The sequence below is a fragment of the Molothrus ater genome, chromosome 2 (genome assembly GCF_012460135.2).
Source record: "Molothrus ater isolate BHLD 08-10-18 breed brown headed cowbird chromosome 2, BPBGC_Mater_1.1, whole genome shotgun sequence".
Taxonomy (NCBI): Eukaryota; Metazoa; Chordata; class Aves; order Passeriformes; family Icteridae; genus Molothrus; species Molothrus ater.
This window is the reverse complement of record NC_050479.2, coordinates 2,632,492-2,651,881: the sequence shown is the minus strand read 5'-3', so window position 1 is coordinate 2,651,881 and position 19,390 is coordinate 2,632,492. Positions and strand designations below refer to the sequence as shown.

At 38.4% G+C, this 19,390-nt stretch overlaps 2 protein-coding genes across 5 annotated transcripts in view; one reads left to right on the top strand and one right to left on the bottom strand.

Annotated features, from left to right (window-relative positions):
- TTC3 (tetratricopeptide repeat domain 3) overlaps positions 1-14,808 on the bottom strand; it is a 73,555-nt gene extending 58,747 nt beyond the window's left edge. For all 4 annotated transcript variants that reach the window (XM_054514123.1, XM_036394227.2, XM_054514122.1 and 1 more), the window contains exons 1-7: positions 14,742-14,808; positions 13,679-13,767; positions 11,042-11,087; positions 7,292-7,424; positions 4,412-4,496; positions 3,025-3,078; positions 2,055-2,178 (exon numbers count right to left, since the gene is read on the bottom strand). In XM_054514123.1, the coding sequence (XP_054370098.1) occupies positions 2,055-2,178; positions 3,025-3,078; positions 4,412-4,496; positions 7,292-7,424; positions 11,042-11,087; positions 13,679-13,756 (520 nt within the window). In that variant the 5' untranslated portion in view covers positions 13,757-13,767; positions 14,742-14,808. The remainder of the gene's footprint in view (positions 1-2,054; positions 2,179-3,024; positions 3,079-4,411; positions 4,497-7,291; positions 7,425-11,041; positions 11,088-13,678; positions 13,768-14,741) is intronic.
- Positions 14,809-14,926: 118 nt separating this feature from the next.
- Positions 14,927-19,132, top strand: PIGP (phosphatidylinositol glycan anchor biosynthesis class P). The gene is made up of 4 exons (XM_036384156.2): positions 14,927-15,197; positions 16,419-16,491; positions 16,948-17,066; positions 17,332-19,132. The coding sequence occupies exons 1-4, from the start codon at positions 15,116-15,118 to the stop codon at positions 17,460-17,462; spliced, it is 405 nt and encodes a 134-aa protein (XP_036240049.1). The 5' UTR covers positions 14,927-15,115; the 3' UTR covers positions 17,463-19,132.
- The last annotated feature ends 258 nt before the right edge of the window (positions 19,133-19,390 follow it).

Below are 19,390 nucleotides of genomic sequence, written 5' to 3'. Positions count from 1 at the left end.
AAAATCCCACTAAAAAAAATCCCACTAAAAAAAAATCCCACTAAAAAAAAATTCCCACTAAAAAAATCCCGCTAAAAAAAATTCCCACAAAAAAAATCCCACAAAAAAATCCCGCTAAAAAAAATCCCGCTAAAAAAAAAAATCCCCACTAAAAAAAATCCCACTAAAAAAAAAAATCCCACTAAAAAAAAACCCACTAAAAAAAATCCCACTAAAAAAATTCCCGCTAAAAAAAAAAATCCCACTAAAAAAAAATCCCGCTAAAAAAAATCCCACTAAAAAAAAATCCCACTAAAAAAAAAATCCCACTTAGAAAAAAATCCCACTTAGAAAAAAATCCCACTAAAAAAAATCCCACTTAGAAAAAAATCCCACAATAAAAAAATTCCCACTAAAAAAAATCCCACTAAAAAAAAATCCCACTAAAAAAAAAATCCCACTAAAAAAAAAATCCCACTAAAAATCCTGCTCTGCTCCTGCCTGCTCCCAAAACCTGCAACAAATTCAGCAACAGGAGCAGCCCAAATCATCATCATTGTTATTATTATTATTACTATTATTATTGTTAGTATTATATTATCATTATTATTATCATCATCACTATTATTATTGTCATTGTTATTATTATATCATCATTATTATCATCACTATTATTATTGTCATTGTTATTATTATATCATAAATTATATCTAATTGCCAAAATTACATAAATATATATAAAAACTTTTATATAATATATAAATATACTATATATAAAATAAATATATAAATATAAATATATATATTTACATATCATACATAATATACAATATGTAACATATTATATATTATATAATTTTATAATCTACATTATATATATTGTATAAATTACAATATATAATAAATTCAATATGAATTTTATATATGATATATATAATTACATAAAATTATAATAAGATAATAATTTATATAAGTATATATAATTATATAATTACATAAAAGTATAATAAAATTATACTTTTATATAATTATATATAATTATATAATTACATGAAAGTATAATAAAATTATACTTTGATATAATTATACATAATACTATAATTACATAGAATTATAATAAAATTGTATTTTTATATAATTATATATATTATATACAATATATATTAATAATCACTATTATTGATATCTATTCTATAATTATATACAATTATAGAACATATATTGTAAATTATAATTATATATAATTGTAAAATATATATTATATAATTATATATTATATAATTACATATTATATAATATATATTATGTAATATGTATAATATAATATATATTATATAATATATATAATATATATAATATAATATAATATAATATAATATAATATAATATAATATAATATAATATAATATAATACAATATAATACAATATTATACAATATTATACAATATAATACTATATAATACAATATAATACTATATTATATTATATATAGCTTATATATATATTATCTTATATATATTATCATATATATTATATATTATATTATATATATATTATATATATTATCTTATATATTATCTCTTATATTATAATACAATATTGTATTATATTGTATTATATTGTATTATATTGTATTATATTGTATTATATTGTATTATATTGTATTATATTATATTATATTATATTATATCGTATTGTATCATATTAATTATATTATGTTATATTATGCTATATTATGTTATATTATGTTATATTATATTATATATAGCTTATATATATATTATCTTATATATATTATCTTATATATATTATATATTATATTATATATATTATATATATTATCTTATATATTATCTCAGTATTTTATATATATTATCTAATCATAACGAATTATATATTATATATTAACATATGATACAATATAATAATGATAACGATAATTATAATGACGATAAAAATAATTTCCTAGTGGAGAAGCCGGGGATGGAAATAAAAGCAGCAATGATTTCATGACTTTGAGAAGAGAACAGTGAATTTTCCCCCATTTTTGGCCCTCTGGAGGGTCCAGACTCACACTCAGAGAAGAACATGGCCAGGATGACCCTGCCGAAGTCCCCCATCTGCTCCAGGTCCTGCAGCATGCTGGAGTCCCCCACACACCTGACCCAGTCCAGCGCCTCTCCGAGGTGGAACTGACCCTGGTGCAATGGGGAAAAACCACAGAAAATCGAGGAAAAGTCACCAACCGGCACAGCAAAGCCTTGGAGCTCTGCTCTCTGCCTCTGTTCACAGACAATGGAGGAAAAGTCACCAACTGGCACAGCAAAGCCTTGGAGCTCTGCTCTCTGCCTCTGTTCAGCCTTGGAGCTCTGCTCTCTGCCTCTGTTCAGCCTTGGAGCTCTGCTCTCTGCTTCTGTTCACAGAAATCGAGGAAAAGTCATCAACTGGCACAGCAAAGCCTTGGAGCTCTGCTCTCTGCCTCTGTTCACAGAAATCAGGGAAAAGTCACCAACTGGCACAGCAAAGCCTTGGAGCTCTGCTCTCTGCCTCTGTTCACAGAAATCAGGGAAAAGTCACCAACCGGCACAGCAAAGCCTTGGAGCTCTGCTCTCTGCCTCCGTTCAGCTGATTTTCAAACGGACAGCAGCGAATAAACACAAATATTTGAATTATCACGAGAGCTCCAGCACAGCACAGCCACAAAATCAGAGCAGACTTGCAACAGGAAGAATTCAAATGGTGGAATTTCATTTAGAAGCTTCTGAAATGATTGAAAAATAACAAACCCCCCCCCCCAAAATTGCTTAGAAACATTCTTGTAATGACTGAAATTATTAAAAATTAAAACCTCTGAAAATTTGATTTAGAAACTTTCTTGTGATGATTGAACTTACTAAAGAAAATAATAAAAACCCCCTCGAATTTGGTTTAGAAATTTCCCTTTCTCCCTTCTCCAGAGCCCAGAAATTCCTTGTGATTCCCATTCATTCCTTGTGATGACTGAAATTATTAAAAGAATCTCCCAAACCATTCCAGAAACTCACATTTTCTATCCCAGTGCCAATCCTCAGGATGCCACTGATGAAATGGGGGATGTTCTGCAACAAGGATAAAAAAAAAACAACAAAAAAACCAAATTAAAAATCCATTTTTGAGAGGAGATAATTGGAATTTCTGCCTGCTCGGGTGCAGCTCAGTGACATTTCCTGTTCTGCTGGAATCCACCATCCCTGGGGCAGCTGCATTCCTGATTTTTGTTGAAAAATAAATGAGCAGAGAGGATTCCTGTGAGATCTGCTGAGGAAATTCTGCCCCTTTGAGCCCTTGTGCAGCTCCCAAAATCCCAAAGAACCCCAAAGCTGAGACACCCCAAAATCTGCTCCTCCAAGTCTACCCTACTCTTGGATCTACAACCCAGAAAATGAAGAGAAATTAAATAAGAAATGTGTTATAGCTATATTCATAAAATAAAATACACCTAAATTTATAAAATAAAATACGCCTAAATTCATAAAATAAAATACGCCTATATTCATAAAATAAAATACGCCTAAATTCATAAAATAAAATACGCCTAAATTCATAAAATAAAATATGCCTAAATTAATAAAATAAAATACGCCTAAATTCATAAAATACGCCTAAATTAATAAAATAAAATACACCTAAATTTATAAAATAAAATACACCTATATTCATAAAATAAAATACACCTATATTCATAAAATAAAATACGCCTAAATTCATAAAATACGCCTAAATTCATAAAATAAAATACACCTAAATTCATAAAATAAAATACACCTAAATTTATAAAATAAAATACACCTAAATTCATAAAATAAAATACACCTAAATTTATAAAATAAAATACACCTAAATTCATAAAATAAAATACACCTAAATTCATAAAATAAAATACACCTAAATCTATAACATAAAATACACCTAAATTCATAAAATAAAATATGTAGCTTGGGGTTGGACACACAATTTCAAGAAATAAAGTAAGAAATGTTTTATTACCGAAATTTAAAATAAAACCCACAACAAATGGACCAAATTCCTCACGTCCTCCTCTCCATTATTCTGTTTCTAAGTCAGCAAAAGCAAATTTAAAATATTGTTTGTTGAAATAAGGGGAAAATAAATTATTTAAGTCATTCATCCACCAACTTCATTTCTGACTGCAAATATTTCCTACATGATCCCATCTGGAATAAAGCCTAGGCCACAATTTCCTAATGATCAAATAATTGATAATTATGTCTTCACTTCAGCAAAAGGAAATGTCTAATTCAGGATTAGATGATGCTTAAGGGACAGATTTAATTAATTGTAATTAATTTAAAATTAAATTTGAAAAAAAAAATTTAATCTTTAATTAAATTTGAAAATTTAGAAATTTGAAATTTAAAATCCAGGACTTACAACAACTTTTTTAATTAAATCAGCAAGGTCTTCCATAACATTGAACTCATAAACTTTCTTCATGTTCCAGTCCAGGAACATCAAACTGTTGGAAAACAGAAGGAATTATTATTTAACAGAAGGAATTGTTATTTAGACAAACACCAAGCTGTTACAGGGTCTGAATTACGAATATTTAGAGGGATTAGATCTGAAAATGTTTAAAAATTCACGTCCAGCCCTTCAGAGGAGGAAGGAGAAAAATAATAATAATTAAAAGAAGAAGAGATGGAAAATTTTGCTGCTTTTGAAATGTCAGCATCTACAAAAATACTGAAATATTCCCCAAATTTCAGCTTCCCAGACTCCCAAAGGTCCCAAAACTCCAAAATCCCCAAGGTTCCCAAACTCCAAAATCCCCAAGGTTCCAAACCCCAGAATCCCCAAAGGTTCCCAAACTCCAGAATCCCCAAAGGTTCCAAACTCCACAATCCCCAAAGGTCCCAAACTCCAAAGTCCCCAAAGGTTCCCAAACTCCAAAGTCCCCAAAGGTTCCCAAACTCCAAAGTCCCCAAAGGTTCCCAAACTCCAAAGTCCCAAAGGTTCCAAGCTCCAGGATCCCCAAAGGTTCCAAAACTCCAGGATCCCCAAAGGTTCCTAAACTCCAGGATCCCCAAAGGTTCCTAAACTCCAGGATCCCCAAAGGTTCCAAAACTCCAGGATCCCCAAAGGTCCCAAACTCCAGGATCCCCAAAGATCCCAAACTCCACAATCCCCAAAGATCCCAAAACTCAAAAATCCCCAAAGGTTCCAAAAGGTTCCAATAGTCCAAAGTCCCAAAGATCCCAAACTCCAGGATCCCCAAAGGTTCCAAGCTCCAGGATCCCCAAAGGTTCCAAAACTCCAGGATCCCCAAAGGTTCCAAACTCAAAAATCCCCAAAGGTTCCAAACTCAAAAATCCCCAAAGGTTCCAAACTCAAAAATCCCCAAAGGTTCCAAACTCAAAAATCCCCAAAGGTTCCAAACTCCAGGATCCCCAAAGGTTCCCAAACTCCAAAATCCCCAAAGGTTCCCAAACTCCGGAATCCCCAAAGGTCCCAAACTCCGGAATCCCCAAAGGTCCCAAACTCCGGAATCCCCAAAGGTTCCCAAACTCCAAAATCCCCAAAGGTCCCAAACTCCAGGATCCCCAAAGGTCCCAAACTCCAGGATCCCTAAACATCCCAAAACTCAAAAATCCCCAAAGGTTCTAAAAGGTTCCAATAGTCCAAAGTCCCAAAGATCCCAAACTCCAAAATCCCCAAGGTTCCCAAACTCCGGAATCCTCAAAGGTTCCAATACTCCAAAGTCCCAAAGGTCCCAAACTCCAAAGTCCCCAAAGGTTCCCAAACTCAAAAATCCCCAAAGGTTCCAAAACTCAAAAATCCCCAAAGGTCTCTAACTCCAAAGCCCCCAAAGTTCCAAAATCCCAAAAATTGCAAACTCCAAAATCCCAAGGATTCCAAAATCCCCAAGATTCCAAACTCCAAAATATCCCCAAGATTCCAAACTCCAAAATCCCCAAGGTTCCAAAACTCCAGGATTGCCAAAGGTTCCAAAACTCCAGGATTGCCAAAGGTTCCGAAACTCCAGGATTGCCAAAGGTTCCGAAACTCCAAAGTCCCCAAAGTTCCAAAATCCCCAAGATTCCAAACCCCAAAATCCCCAAGATTCCAAACCCCAAAATCCCCAAGATTCCAAACCCCAAAATCCCCAAGATTCCAAACCCCAAAATCCCCAAGATTCCAAACCCCAAAATCCCCAAAGGTCCCAAACTCCAGATCCCCAAAGGTCCCAAAACTCAAAAATCCCCAAAGGTCCCAAAACTCCCAAGTCCCAAAGATCCCAAACTCCAGGATCCCCAAAGGTCCCAAACTCCAGGATCCCCAAAGGTTCCCAAACTCCACAACTCCCAAAGATTCCAAAACTCCGGAATCCCAAAGGTTCCAAACTTCAAAGTCACAAAGATCCCAAACTCCCAAGTCCTAAAGGTTCCAAACTCCAAAATCCCCAAGATCCCAAACTCCAAAATATCCCCAAGATTCCAAACTCCAAAATATCCCCAAGATTCCAAACTCCAAAATATCCCCAAGATTCCAAACTCCAAAATATCCCCAAGATTCCAAACTCCAAAGTCCCAAAGACTGCAAAATCACAAAGATGCCAAACTCCAAAATCCCAAGGATTCCAAAATCCCCAAGATTCCAAGCTTCAGAAAATCCATCTTAATTTTTTAATTTTTTTCCTGTGGATTCAAGAACTTCTGACCTCAACCCAGTCCAACATTTCTGCACCAGTTGGAGCCTCACTGGAAGCACCCATGGAATTTTCCCAGGAACAAGGAAAAGTGGGAGGATTGGGAGGGAAATGCCCTTGGAAAAGTGGAGGATTGGGAGGGAAATGCCCTTGGAAAAGTGGAGGATTGGGAGGGAAATGCCCTTGGAAAAGTGGAGGGTTTGGAGGAAAATGCCCTTGGAAAAGTGGGAGGGTTTGGTGGGAAATGCCCTTGGAAAAGTGGAGGATTGGGAGGGAAATGCCCTTGGAAAAGTGGAGGGTTTGGAGGGAAACGCCCTTGGAAAAGTGGAGGATTGGGAGGGAAACACCCTTGGAAAAGTGGGAGGGTTTGGTGGGAAACACCCTTGGAAAAGTGGGAGGGTTTGGAGGGAAATGCCCTTGGAAAAGTGGAGGATTGGGAGGGAAACACCCTTGGAAAAGGGGAGGATTGGGAGGGAAATGCCCTTGGAAAAGTGGAGGATTGGGAAGGAAACGCCCTTGGAAAAGTGGGAGGGTTTGGAGGGAAATGCCCTTGGAAAAGTGGGAGGGTTTGTACGGAAATGCCCTTGGAAAATGAGGATTCTCACCAGAAAGTATCCACAAAGGAAGTGCTTTCCCTGGTGAAGAGAGCACACCAGAAAATCCTGATTTTGATCACGTTGCAAATTTCCCTCAATTTTTCCACGGGCTTGCTGCACCACACCTCACAGGGATCGACTCCTGGAAGGGCAAAAATAAAACAAATGGCAATTCCAGGGCACAATTCAGGCATTCCAAAGTGCCAGTAAATACCAAAATCAATCATTATTTCAGGCAGTATAAATACCAATAAATATAAAAATAAATAAATAAATAAATAAATAAATAAAATTTAATATATTGGTATATAAATACCAATAAATAATAAAATAAAGGATTAATTCAGGCATTCCAAAGTGCCAGTAAATATTAAAATCAATCATTATTTCAGGCATTATAAATACCAATAAATATAAAAATAAATAAATAAATAAATAAATAAATAAATAAATAAATAAATAAATTTCATAAAATTTAATATATTGGTATATAAATACCAATAAATAATAAAATAAAGGATGAATTCAGGCATTCCAAAGTAACAATAAATACCAAAATCAATCATTATTGCAGGCATTATAAATACCAATAAATATAAAAATAAATAAATAAATAAATAAAATTTAATGTATTGGTATATAAATACCAATAAATAATAAAATAAAGGATTAATTCAGGCATTCCAAAGTAACAATAAATACCAAAATCAATCATTATTTCAGGCATTATAAAGTAACAATTAATATTAAAATAAAGGATGAATTCAGGCATTCCAAAGTGCCAATAAATATTAAAATCCATCATTATTTCAGGCATTCCAAAGTACCAATAAATACCAAAATCAATCATTATTTCAGGCATTATAAATACCAAATAAATACCAATAAATATTAAAATAAATATAAAAAAAATAAATAAATATAATAATAATTAAAGATATGTAATAAAATTTACATCTATTGGTATATAAATACCTATAAATATTAAAATAAAGGGGGAATTCAGGCATTCCAAAGTACCAATAAAATATTAAAATAAATCATCATTCCAGGAACTCCAAAGCGCCAATAAACATTAAAATCAATCATTATTTTAGGAATTCCAAAGTACCAATAAATATTAAAATAAAGGAGGAATTCGGGCATTCCAAAGTACCAAAAAACATTAAAATCCATCATTATTTCATGAATTCCAAACTGCCTATAAATATGAAAATAAAGGAGGAATTCAGGCATTCCAAAGTGCCAATAAATCTTAAAATCAATCCTTATTTTAGGAAGTCCAAAGTACCAACAAATATTAAAATAAAGGATGAATTTGGGCATTCCAAAGTGCCAATAATTAAAATCCAGGATGATTTCCGTGATTTCCTGACAAACCCAAGCAAGGGAATCTGAACACTCTGAACTCTCCTGGTAACTGAGGGGGGTTTTGAGAGGGGATTTTTATGGAATTATGGATAGGGAGCTGCTGGAAGGGTTTGCATGCCTGTGTTCTGAAGGGAGAAATTCGGATAAAAATGGAGAAACTCGGATAAAAATGGAGAAATTCGGATAAAAATGGAGAAATTCGGATAAAAATGGAGAAATTGGGATAAAAATGGAGAAATTCGGATAAAAATGGAGAAACGTGGCTAAAAATGGAGAAACGCGGCTAAAAATGGAGAAATTCGGATAAAAATGGAGAAATTCGGATAAAAATGGAGAAATTCGGATAAAAATGGAGAAATTCGGATAATTGCATCCTGCAATTCTCAGAAGCTGGATGGAACAGGGAGGGATGTTCAAATGAAAAATTTGAATTAAACATTAAAAATTAAATGGGGGCATTGAGGTGGCTTCAAGTCCTCTGGAGAAAATTCAAAGTTTATTGGGGTGGTTTCAGGTACTCTCAGGAGAGCAGCCTCACCTGAGAGATATGGAAAAGGCGGGAAAAGGCGGGAAAAGGGCGGGGCGGGAAAAAGAGAGGGAAAAAAACAGGAAAAAAAACAGGGAAAAAAACAAACAGGGAAAAAAACAAACAGGGAAAAAAACAGGAAAAAAACCAGGAAAAAAAACAGGAAAAAAACCAGGAAAAAAACCAGGAAAAAAAAACAGGAAAAAAACCAGGAAAAAAACCAGGAAAAAAAACCAGGAAAAAAAACAGGAAAAAAAACAGGAAAAAAAACAGGAAAAAAACCAGGAAAAAAACCAGGAAAAAAAACAGGAAAAAAAAAACAGGAAAAAAAAAACAGGAAAAAAAAAACCAGGAAAAAAAAAACAGGAAAAAAAACAAGGAAAAAAACAAGGAAAAAAAACAAGGAAAAAAAAAAAAACAAGGAAAAAAAAAACAAGAAAAAAAAAAAAACAAGGAAAAAAAACAGAAAAAAAACAGAAAAAAACCAGGAAAAAAAACAGGAAAAAAAACCAGGAAAAAAAACCAGGAAAAAAAACCAGGAAAAAAAAACAGGAAAAAAAAACAGGAAAAAAAACAGGAAAAAAACCAAGGAAAAAAAACAGGAGAAAAAAACAGGAAAAAACCAGGAAAAAAAAAAAAAAAACAAGGAAAAAAAACCAGGGAAAAAAAAAACAGGAAAAAAAACCAGGAAAAAAACAGGAAAAAAAAAACAAGGAAAAAAACAAGGAAAAAAAACAAGGAAAAAAACAAGGAAAAAAACAAGGAAAAAAACAAGGAAAAAAAACAAGGAAAAAAAACAAGGAAAAAGTACAGGGCAAGAAAGAGGGGAAAGGACAGGAAAAAAAAAAACGGGGAAAAAAAACGGGGGAAAAAAAGGGGAAAAAAAAAAAGGGGGAAAAAACCCCAGGGATAACAGACGGGAAAAAGATGGGAAAAGGAGACGGAAAAATAGGGAGAAAGGGCAGGAAACGGGCAGGGGAAAAAGACAGGGGAAAAACAGGAAAAAATGGGGAAAAAGAGAGGAAAGAAACGGGAAAAGACAGGAAAAAATGGGGAAAAAGAGAGGAAAGAAACGGGAAAAGACAGGAAAAAATGGGGAAAAAGAGAGGAAAAAACCAGGGGAAAAGACAGGAAAAAATGGGGAAAAAGAGAGGAAAAAACCAGGGGAAAAGACAGGAAAAAATGGGGAAAAAGAGAGGAAGAAACCAGGGGAAAAGACAAGGCAGGGAAAAGAGAGGGGGAAAAAGGTGAGAAAGGGGAAAAAGACACAGGGGGAAACTCACAAAAATACACAAAAAATTACGCAAAAAAAATTACGCAAAAAAATTACGCAAAAGAAAATACACCAAAAAAACACCCAAAAAAACCCCACACCAAAAAAAAAAAAACCCACAAAAATACACAAAATGCCCCATAAAAAAAACCACACCCAAAAATTTCCCTTCCACAGCTGTTTATCTGCTTATTCCCACAAATTAGGGGGTGGTGCAGAAAATAAAATTTCGAATTTGAGCCATCTGTTTTTCTGCAACTGGGAATTTTTGGTGAATTGTTACTGCAAAACATTCCCTGCAAAAAAATACCCCAAAAAATGGAAATTGTTTTTAGACCTACACAGCTGAAACCACCAGCCTTGCATCTCCACCCTCTCAGCATTCATTGCCTGCATTTCTGTAAATATTACTGAATATTTAATGTACAATAGGAGAAACAGATGAGAGTTGTTCCAGGGTAACAGAATATAACAATGCTTCTGCTAAAAAATAATAATGAACCAATTTTTCAGGCAAAATAAGGAAAAATAAAATTAAATAGCAATCCAAAGATCCAAGAAATGAAGAATACTGGTTTTGTTTCCATACCTGTTTTAGGATTAGGTGGCACTGTCTGTCCAAAGCTTCCATGATCCTAAAGATAAACACATTATTTACATATTTATATATACATATTTATATATTCACCATTTATTACATATTTACCATTTATTACATATTCACCATTTATTACATTGCACAGCCAATAGCAAACAAAGCCAGGAGCAAAGAAAGCATTTTGTTTGGAGGAAAAAAGAATATTTACCTGCATCCCCATTAAAAAAATGGCCACAGGTTAATGGTTGTGAATGGACAGGAAAAGCTTTACTCATTTAAAGAATATTTTCAGTCACACCAGAAGAAGATTCTAGGAATTCATAATTCAAAAAATCAGGCAGCAAAATCATGTTCAAGAGGACCTAACTAAACTCAAAGTTTTAAGAAGGTAACACAGGTTTTTTAAAAAAAATCAAAAATAATAATTACATTTTGAATGTGTATTTAAATAAAACCATCTAGAGGAAAATAAAGGGAGTTAATTTAGTATTTCATGTTACTTTTAAGGGGTTTAACCCCATTTGAGCACCTCAAGCTGAAAAAGAAATTATTTATTCCTATTTATAGATCCCTACAAAGTCTGTAATTTTAGCAAACATCCTAAATGAGTGATTTAATGAACACTCTGTATCACAGGAAATGCTGCACTATCATTTCATAGAAATGCAGAAATTATAAAATTCATGGATTTAACAGGCCAGGACACACAATAACAAAGAGGAGGAAAAAATCAACTGTGATTTAAAAATCAGCTCATCTTGAAAGACAACTGAGAGCTCCTAAAGATTTTGCTTTGGCAGCAGCAAGCACCCAAAAAATTTTTCACTGGTGCAAATAAATTCTGAATGGAATCAGAGGCATTAAAAATTCACATCAAACCCTTCAGAGGAGGAAGGAGAAAAATAATAATAATTAAAAGAGCTGAAATCCCAGGAAATAAAAGTTGAAACCCACAGGCCAAGAGCTGAAATCCCACAGGAGCCAAGAGCTGAAATCCCAAAGGGAAAGAGCTGAAATCCCAGGAACCCAAAGGGGAAATCCCAGGGGCCAAGAACTGAAATTCCAGGACCCCAGAATTGGAATCCCAGGAACCAAGAGCTGAAATCCCACAGGAGCCAAGAGCTGAAATCCCACAGGAGCCCAGAGCTGAAATCCCACAGGAGCCCAGAGCTGAAATCCCACAGGAGCCCAGAGCTGAAATCCCACAGGAGCCCAGAGCTGAAATCCCACAGGAGCCCAGAGCTGAAATCCCACAGGGCCCAAGAGCTCAAATCCCACAGGGCCCAAGAGCTCAAATCCCACAGGGCCCAAGAGCTCAAATCCCACAGGGCCCAAGAGCTCAAATCCCACAGGGCCCAAGAGCTCAAATCCCAGGACCCCAGAATTAGAATCCCAGAAACCAAGAGCTGAAATCCCAAAGGGCCCAAGAGCTGAAATCCCAAAGGCCAAGAGCTCAAATCCCACAGGGCCAAGAGCTCAAATCCCACAGGGCCAAGAGCTCAAATCCCAGGAACCCAAAGGGGAAATCCCAGGGGCTAAGAGCTGAAATTCCACAAGCCAAGAGCTGAAATCCCAGGGGGAAAGAGGTGAAATCCCAGGAACCCAGAGCTGAAATCCCAAAGGCCAAGAGCTGAAATCCCACAGGAGCCAAGAGCTGAAATCCCACAGGGCAAGAGCTGAAATCCCTGGAACCAAGAGCTGAAATCCCATAGGACAAGAGCTGAAATCCCTGGAACCCAAAGATGAAATCCCAGGATCTCAGAGCTCAAATCCCGGGAAACAACAGCTCAAATCCCAGGAACCCAAAGGGGAAATCCCAGGGGCTAAGAACTGAAATTCCACAAGCCAAGAGCTGAAATCCCAGGAACCCAGAGTTTAAATCCCAGGGCCCCAGAGCTGAATGCCCTGCAGGGACAGGCACTGAGTGTCAGGCTGAGCTGCAGCAGCCCGGGAATGGCCACAGGACCAACAGGTTGGGCAGGTTGTGTGACAGGAGCTGCACTCAGCAATGTCCCCCTGCTGCTGGCAGGGGACACAGGCTCTGGCTCTGCCCCAGTTTTGGGGTTTTTGTAAGGGAATCGTGGCCAGACAGCAGCTTGAGTTCATCAGCACTGGGAGTGACTCTGGAGATCTGATCAGAGAATCCCAGAATGATTTTGATTGGAAAGGAATTTAAATATAATCCCATCCCTGCCATGGCAGGGACAGCTCCCACTGTGCCAGGCTGCTCCATCCCCAATATCCAACCTGGCCTTGGACATTCCAGGGATCCAGGGGCAGCCCCAGCTGCTCTGGGCACAACCCCCCTGGAACATCCTGCAAGTTTCCTGTCACTACAGGACACAAAATAACTTGCTGCTCTTTTCAGGGTAAACAAGGACTTTTTAATTTCTGACTCCAACGTTTACAGATTTCCAAAAGTGGCAGAGGATTGGAGGGTGACAGTGCCACCTCTCCAATGACACTGGACAAAACAAATTTCTCCTCCTCCATTAAAGAATGCCAAACAATAAGTTATTTGCCTAAAGCGTGTGAGAAAGTTCCTTACAAGAATGTAAACATCAGAAGGCTTAGGAAAACTTCAAAAATCAGGGTTACAGCTTCCCATCGAGCTCCAACCCCACTTACCAGCTGAAAATAGGTTGGATCACCAGCAAAGAGAGCCAAGGCTGAAACGAGGTCGGACTTGGAGAGAGGATCGGCCATGGCACATCACCCTGAGAGAAAAGGAGGGTGAGAAACACCAGAAACACAAAAACCAGGAGCTGCCAACGCTTCCAAGGATCTCACTGCTAAACTCCACTTGGCTGGGTTTTGGAAAACTGTGCAGCACTTCGGCAGAGCTTAATGCTGAGCACGGCCAGCCTAAGCCCGGCTGGAAGCGTGGGACAGAGACTAACTCTGATCGGCACGGCAACAGAGCTGAAGCACGTTATCCCTGCCGGGACAATGGGAGCAGCAGCCCGGGAATCACGGCAGCAGCCCGGGAATCCCGGCTGCACCTCGGGAATCACAGCCGAACCCCCGGGAATCGTGGCTGAACCCCAGGAATTGCAGCTGCATCCCGGGAATCACCACGGCTGAACCCTGGGAATCTCGGCTACATCCCGGGAATCGCGGCTACATCCCGGCTACACCCCGGGAATCGCGGCTGCATCCCCGGGAAATCACCACGGCTGAACCCTGGGAATCACGGCTACATCCCGGGAATCACGGCTGAACCCCCCGGGAATCACGGCTGAACCGCCGGGAATCACAGCGGCAGCCCCACAATCACAGCTCCATCCCGGGCATCGCGGAGGAAACGTGGGAGTCGTGGCTGTATGCCCGGGAATCACGGATGCACCCCGGGAATCACGGCGACGCCCCGGGATGCCGAACACTCCGCCCCGTCCCGGCAGCTCCCAGGCTCCCCCCCCGCCATCCGATCCCGGAACGGCCCGGGCCGGCCGCTCACGTGCCTTATCCCGCCGGCACGGACTGCCAGAGCCCGGAGAGGCGCACGGCACCGCGCTCCGCCCCGGGCGGGCCGGGAGCGCCCGTCACGGTACCGGGCGCAGACCGGGCAGCGAGCGGCGGCTCCGGGCCGGGCGGGGCGAGGCGTGGGGGAAGGCGGCCGAGCAGCCACCGCTCCCTCCCTCCCTCCCTCCTTCCCTCCATTCCTGCATTCATCCCCGCATGGCGCACGCACCGCTCCGGCTCACGGCTCCGATCCCGATCCGCCGCCGCCGCCGCTCCCGCTCCCGCCGCCTCAGCGCGCCCCGCCCACCGGATGCACCGCCCATTGGTCGCCCGCCCTCTGACGTCACGGGCAGCGGCCAATCCGCGGGCCGCGCGCCTGCGCGAGTGGCCGGATGCGGGCGGCGCGGAGGCGGGAGCGGGGGGTAGGGAGAGCCTTCCTCCCTCCCTTCCTTCCTTCCTCCCTCCCTTCCTCCTCCTCCTCCTCCTGCTGCTGTCCCAGGGAGGGAGAGAGGGAGGGGTGCGGTCCCCGCAGCCGGGGGTCCCCCCGAGGGGCTGCCCAGGAAATCTCCGCCCTCCCCGCGAAGTTAAAGGGAACAGCCCGGGATGGTTGAGAACTCTCCGGCCCCGCTGCCAGAAAGGGCAATTTATGGATTTGCGCTTTTTTTGGGCTCGTGGTTTGGCTTCAGTGAGTATCCCACAGCCGGATCCGTCACCCCGCGCTGCTGCTTTGCTGCGTTCACGTTTTATTCCGTTTTTGCCCCGAATCGCGCACGTTTTCACATTCACCAAGCGCTGGAGGTTGTTGTGGTGTTACTTTGGGATGGTCTGGACAATGCTTTAGAGAACAGCCAAAGTTTATCTGCTTAACTCAAGGGAAATCATGGAGTGGTTTGGGTTGGAAGGGACCTTAAAGTTCATCCCATGGGCAGGGACACCTCCCACTGTCCCAGGCTGCTCCAGCCCCAGTGTCCAACCTGGCCTTGGGCACTGCCAGGGATCCAGGGATGGAATTGCATCCCAGCCCCTGCCCACCCTGCCAGGGAAGGATTTTTCCCCACCATCCCACCTAAACCTGTAATGTTTCAGTGTGAAGCCATTCCCTGTGTGCTGTCCCTGCATCCCCTGGAAATTGTCTCTCTCCAGCTTTCCTGGGGCTCCTGCAGGCCCTGCAAGGCCACCCTGAGCTCAGCCCAAAGCTTCTCCTGTGCAGGTGAACAATCCCAGCTGTGCCAGCCTTTCCTCCCAGCAGAGCTGGGTGTTTGTTACCTTCCCCACCAAAAACCTGAAATAAATAAATAAATAAATAAATAAGTCAATCTGGCCAACAGCGGAGGAAAATATTTTAGGTTCCATCAGCTTTTCTGTGCTGATTTCACTGAGGATCCAAGGTTTGGGAGGGTGGAAAACGCTTTTCTAACCCAAAAAAAGGTGCTGCAAATATCCTTCAGTGCAGGATCCTGCTGTGGGTCTTTGGCACCCTTGGGGAGTTGGGCTCAGCTCCTCTCCCAGGAAGAATCAGGAAGGATTTTCAATAATTTTTCATTACAGCTGCAATTCCATCTGGTTTTCTTCCCATTTAATGTCCTCTGCGAGATCATTTTCTGCTTTAATGTTATTTCTGTTCAGGTTCCTTTGGCTTCTTTTTATTGAGGTGTTTGGGAATGGTTTTGTTGGTTTTTTCTTTATTGTTCTGCAGTTTAAATTGGAATAAATTCTTGTCTGCCTTCATAGGAAATCAGAAATTAAATGTTAAATATAAAATGGATCCCAGGGACTGGGCAGGATTTGTGTCTGAGAGGCAAATTCTGCAATCTCTTGGGAGAGATATTTTAGTTTAAATAAAAGCAAAATGTACAAGTCTAAAACACCATCAGTCTTATTGTGACTTTTTAATTTTTTTGTGCAGTTTTGTACCTTATCTGGGCTTATGTTCCTGAGACTTGGCTCTTCTCCCTGGGACTGACATACTGGCCTCAAAAGTAAGTTCAGCCAATTAAACTCCTCAATCCTAATTATTTTCAAATAGAAAACCTTTTATTTTTAAGTAATGGCCTTGCATTAAATCCATTTTTCCCTGATGATAAAGGGCTGGAATGTTTCTGAAGCATTTTTTGATGTAACTATAGGGAAAGTGTTTTGTTGTGCCATGAAATAAATAATATTGGGATGTTTTAGGATAAATGTGACATTTTGCTTTTAGGAAGTTTGCTGGTGGAAATGCACTAAACTTTAGGCCATAATTAAGAAATAAACACCTTTTTAAAGGAATTTATCTGATGGTTTGTCAGCAGCTCCAGTGGAGTCAGGATCCATCACCAGAGGTGTTGTTTCTTTTCCTCTCGGAGAAACTCATCACAGATAAAAAACCAACATTAAAACTGAGTTGTTATTAAGCATTTGTTACTAAATGTCAAATTTGAAATCCTTTTTCTCAGGTACTGGGCAGTTGCTCTGCCAGTTTATCTCCTGGTGTCTGTGGGAATTGGTTACATTTTGCTTTTTGGGATTAACATGATGAGCACAGCTCCACTCAACTCCACTCACACCATCACAGGTAATTTTATTGCTTTTTGAAAAGTTTGATTCTTCACTGAGAATTCTGGAAATCTCTAGAGAATAAACCCCAAATTTTAAGCCTTTAAATAAAACCTAAATTTTAAGCCTTTTTTTAAACTCAAATATTTGATTTTTTCGGAACTCCCGGTGGGGTTTTCATCCTTCAAAGTAGCTAAGTTTGTAGTGTTGCACTATAAAATTACATAATACTCTGGGAAGAAAAGGACCTGGAAGCCATGAAATGCTCTCCTTATCTTTTGTAGATAACTTTGCAAGAAAGCAGCAGCAGAAGAAATTCCAGGAGGAGGCAATTCCAGCCCTGAGAGATATTCCCATCAGCGAAGTCAACAGGATGTTCTTCCTCCCTGAAAGAGGCACCTGCAACAGCAGATAGCTGCTATTAAAACCTGCTTGGACAAAAGATTAATAAGTTTTATTAATTAAAACCTCTCCAAGCTAAAAAGAAAAACTCCTCCAGCTTTTTTTTTTTTTTGGCCAGAATTTCTAATTAAATTTATATTATTATTATTATTATTATTATTATTATTATTATTATTATTATTATTATTATTATTATTATTATTATTATTATTATTACTATTATTACGCACTTTAATAACCTGAATTGCTCTGAAAATTATGCTCCAATAATTTATCTGGTTTTTTTCCTTTAAAAATTAAAAAAAAAAAGTGGTTTGAAAAGTGTTCTGTTGCTTGCAGCTTTCTGCTTGGAATTCCCCTCTGAGAGGGAAACAAAGCAGCTTTTAGGCAGAGTTTAATTCCTAAATTAATTCAATTTCTCTTTGAATTCAGGGGGAGAAAATGTGTTTTGCCAGTCAAACACTTGAGGATCTCTTTTAATTATTAACTGGAAGTGTTTGCATTGTAAATATGTCATTTGCCTTTGTAAATATTAATAGAATGTGGCTGGTTTTTCCATCTTCACCTTTTTCCTGTGGTTCTGGGAGGTTTCTCCTGGGCTGAGGTGATAAATGCTCCATTTCCTCCATTTCCCTTCACAAAATTCCTTATTCAGCCAAATCTGCTGGTTCCCCCACCCCCCAAAATATCAGATTTACTGAGTTACCAAAAATAAAGGTGGGTTGAGAAGATTTGCTCAAACAAGTGTTGAATTTACTTTTTAAAACTTAATTTTAAGAAATTACTGACAACAAAGTTCAAAGGAATAGCTGGAAATAGAGGAACTGACGGGTCCATGCTGTTAATACCCAAGGTTAAGTGACTCAGATGTTTTATAAACAGTGAATTTTAAGGGTTTTTTTGTTTATTTCCTTTCTCCCAAGTGTCACAAATTCAGTTATCTCCAGGACTCAATGTTATTTAGGTCTATTTTAAAAGCCAGTGAATTTATTAATTTATAATTAATAAATTAATAATCATAATTTATTAAGCCTGTAACCAACCTCAGCAGAGAATTGAGTTGAAAATGTTATTATTTCATTAAAAGATGAATAAATGGTTGAGAATTTGCCTGGAAAATCTCATGTCAGTTCTTTAGAAATCTGTCAAAATGATCATCAGCTGCTCTGGTAAAAATCACTTTGGTGTAAATATAAATCTGTGGTTGGTTGGCTTTTCTGCCTGAATTTGGAGGAAAAATCTCCTTGTTCAGCATTCCAGGTAGGATTAAAACACCTCCTTACTGAAGGGCAAAAAAGCTTTTCAACATTTCACTTTGAAACACTGAATTTTAGCTGGATTGGCACTGTATAAAAATAAATTTGTGTCTAAAGTAGAACAGCATTGATTTGTGTGGTAATTTAAAGTTATTTATGAAGTTTTGGGGTTTTATTTGCTGTTGTTTCTTGGCCCTGCCACGATCCTGTCCTTTTATTAATTCATTTTAATTAATGATTTCATTTCTTTAAATCGTGATTTGATAACCAGTTTTAAGTTATTTATGAAGTTTTGGGGGTTTGTTGCTGTAGTTTCCCAACCCTGCCATTATCCTGTCCTTTTATTAATTAATTTTCATGAATGATTTAATTTAAATTAACGATTTAATTCCCATTAAATCACGATTTGATGACCAGCAGCCACAAAGATGTGTTTGCCCTTTTGTCACTCCCCTGATCCATCCCAGACATTGAAGTAGTGACTTCAATCTTTTTTGTTTTTTCCTGTGTATTTTCCACCCTTTTTGCTTCCTGAGAGCAATTTCATCTGGAATTCCAGCTGCCACCGAGTGCAGGCCACATTTGGGATCATCTGATGGAAGGATTAATTCAGTGCCTTGCCAAGGGTGCCCAAATCCCTTCAGGACCAAGGAAAACCCCTGGAAAATGCCCTGAGAAGCACAAA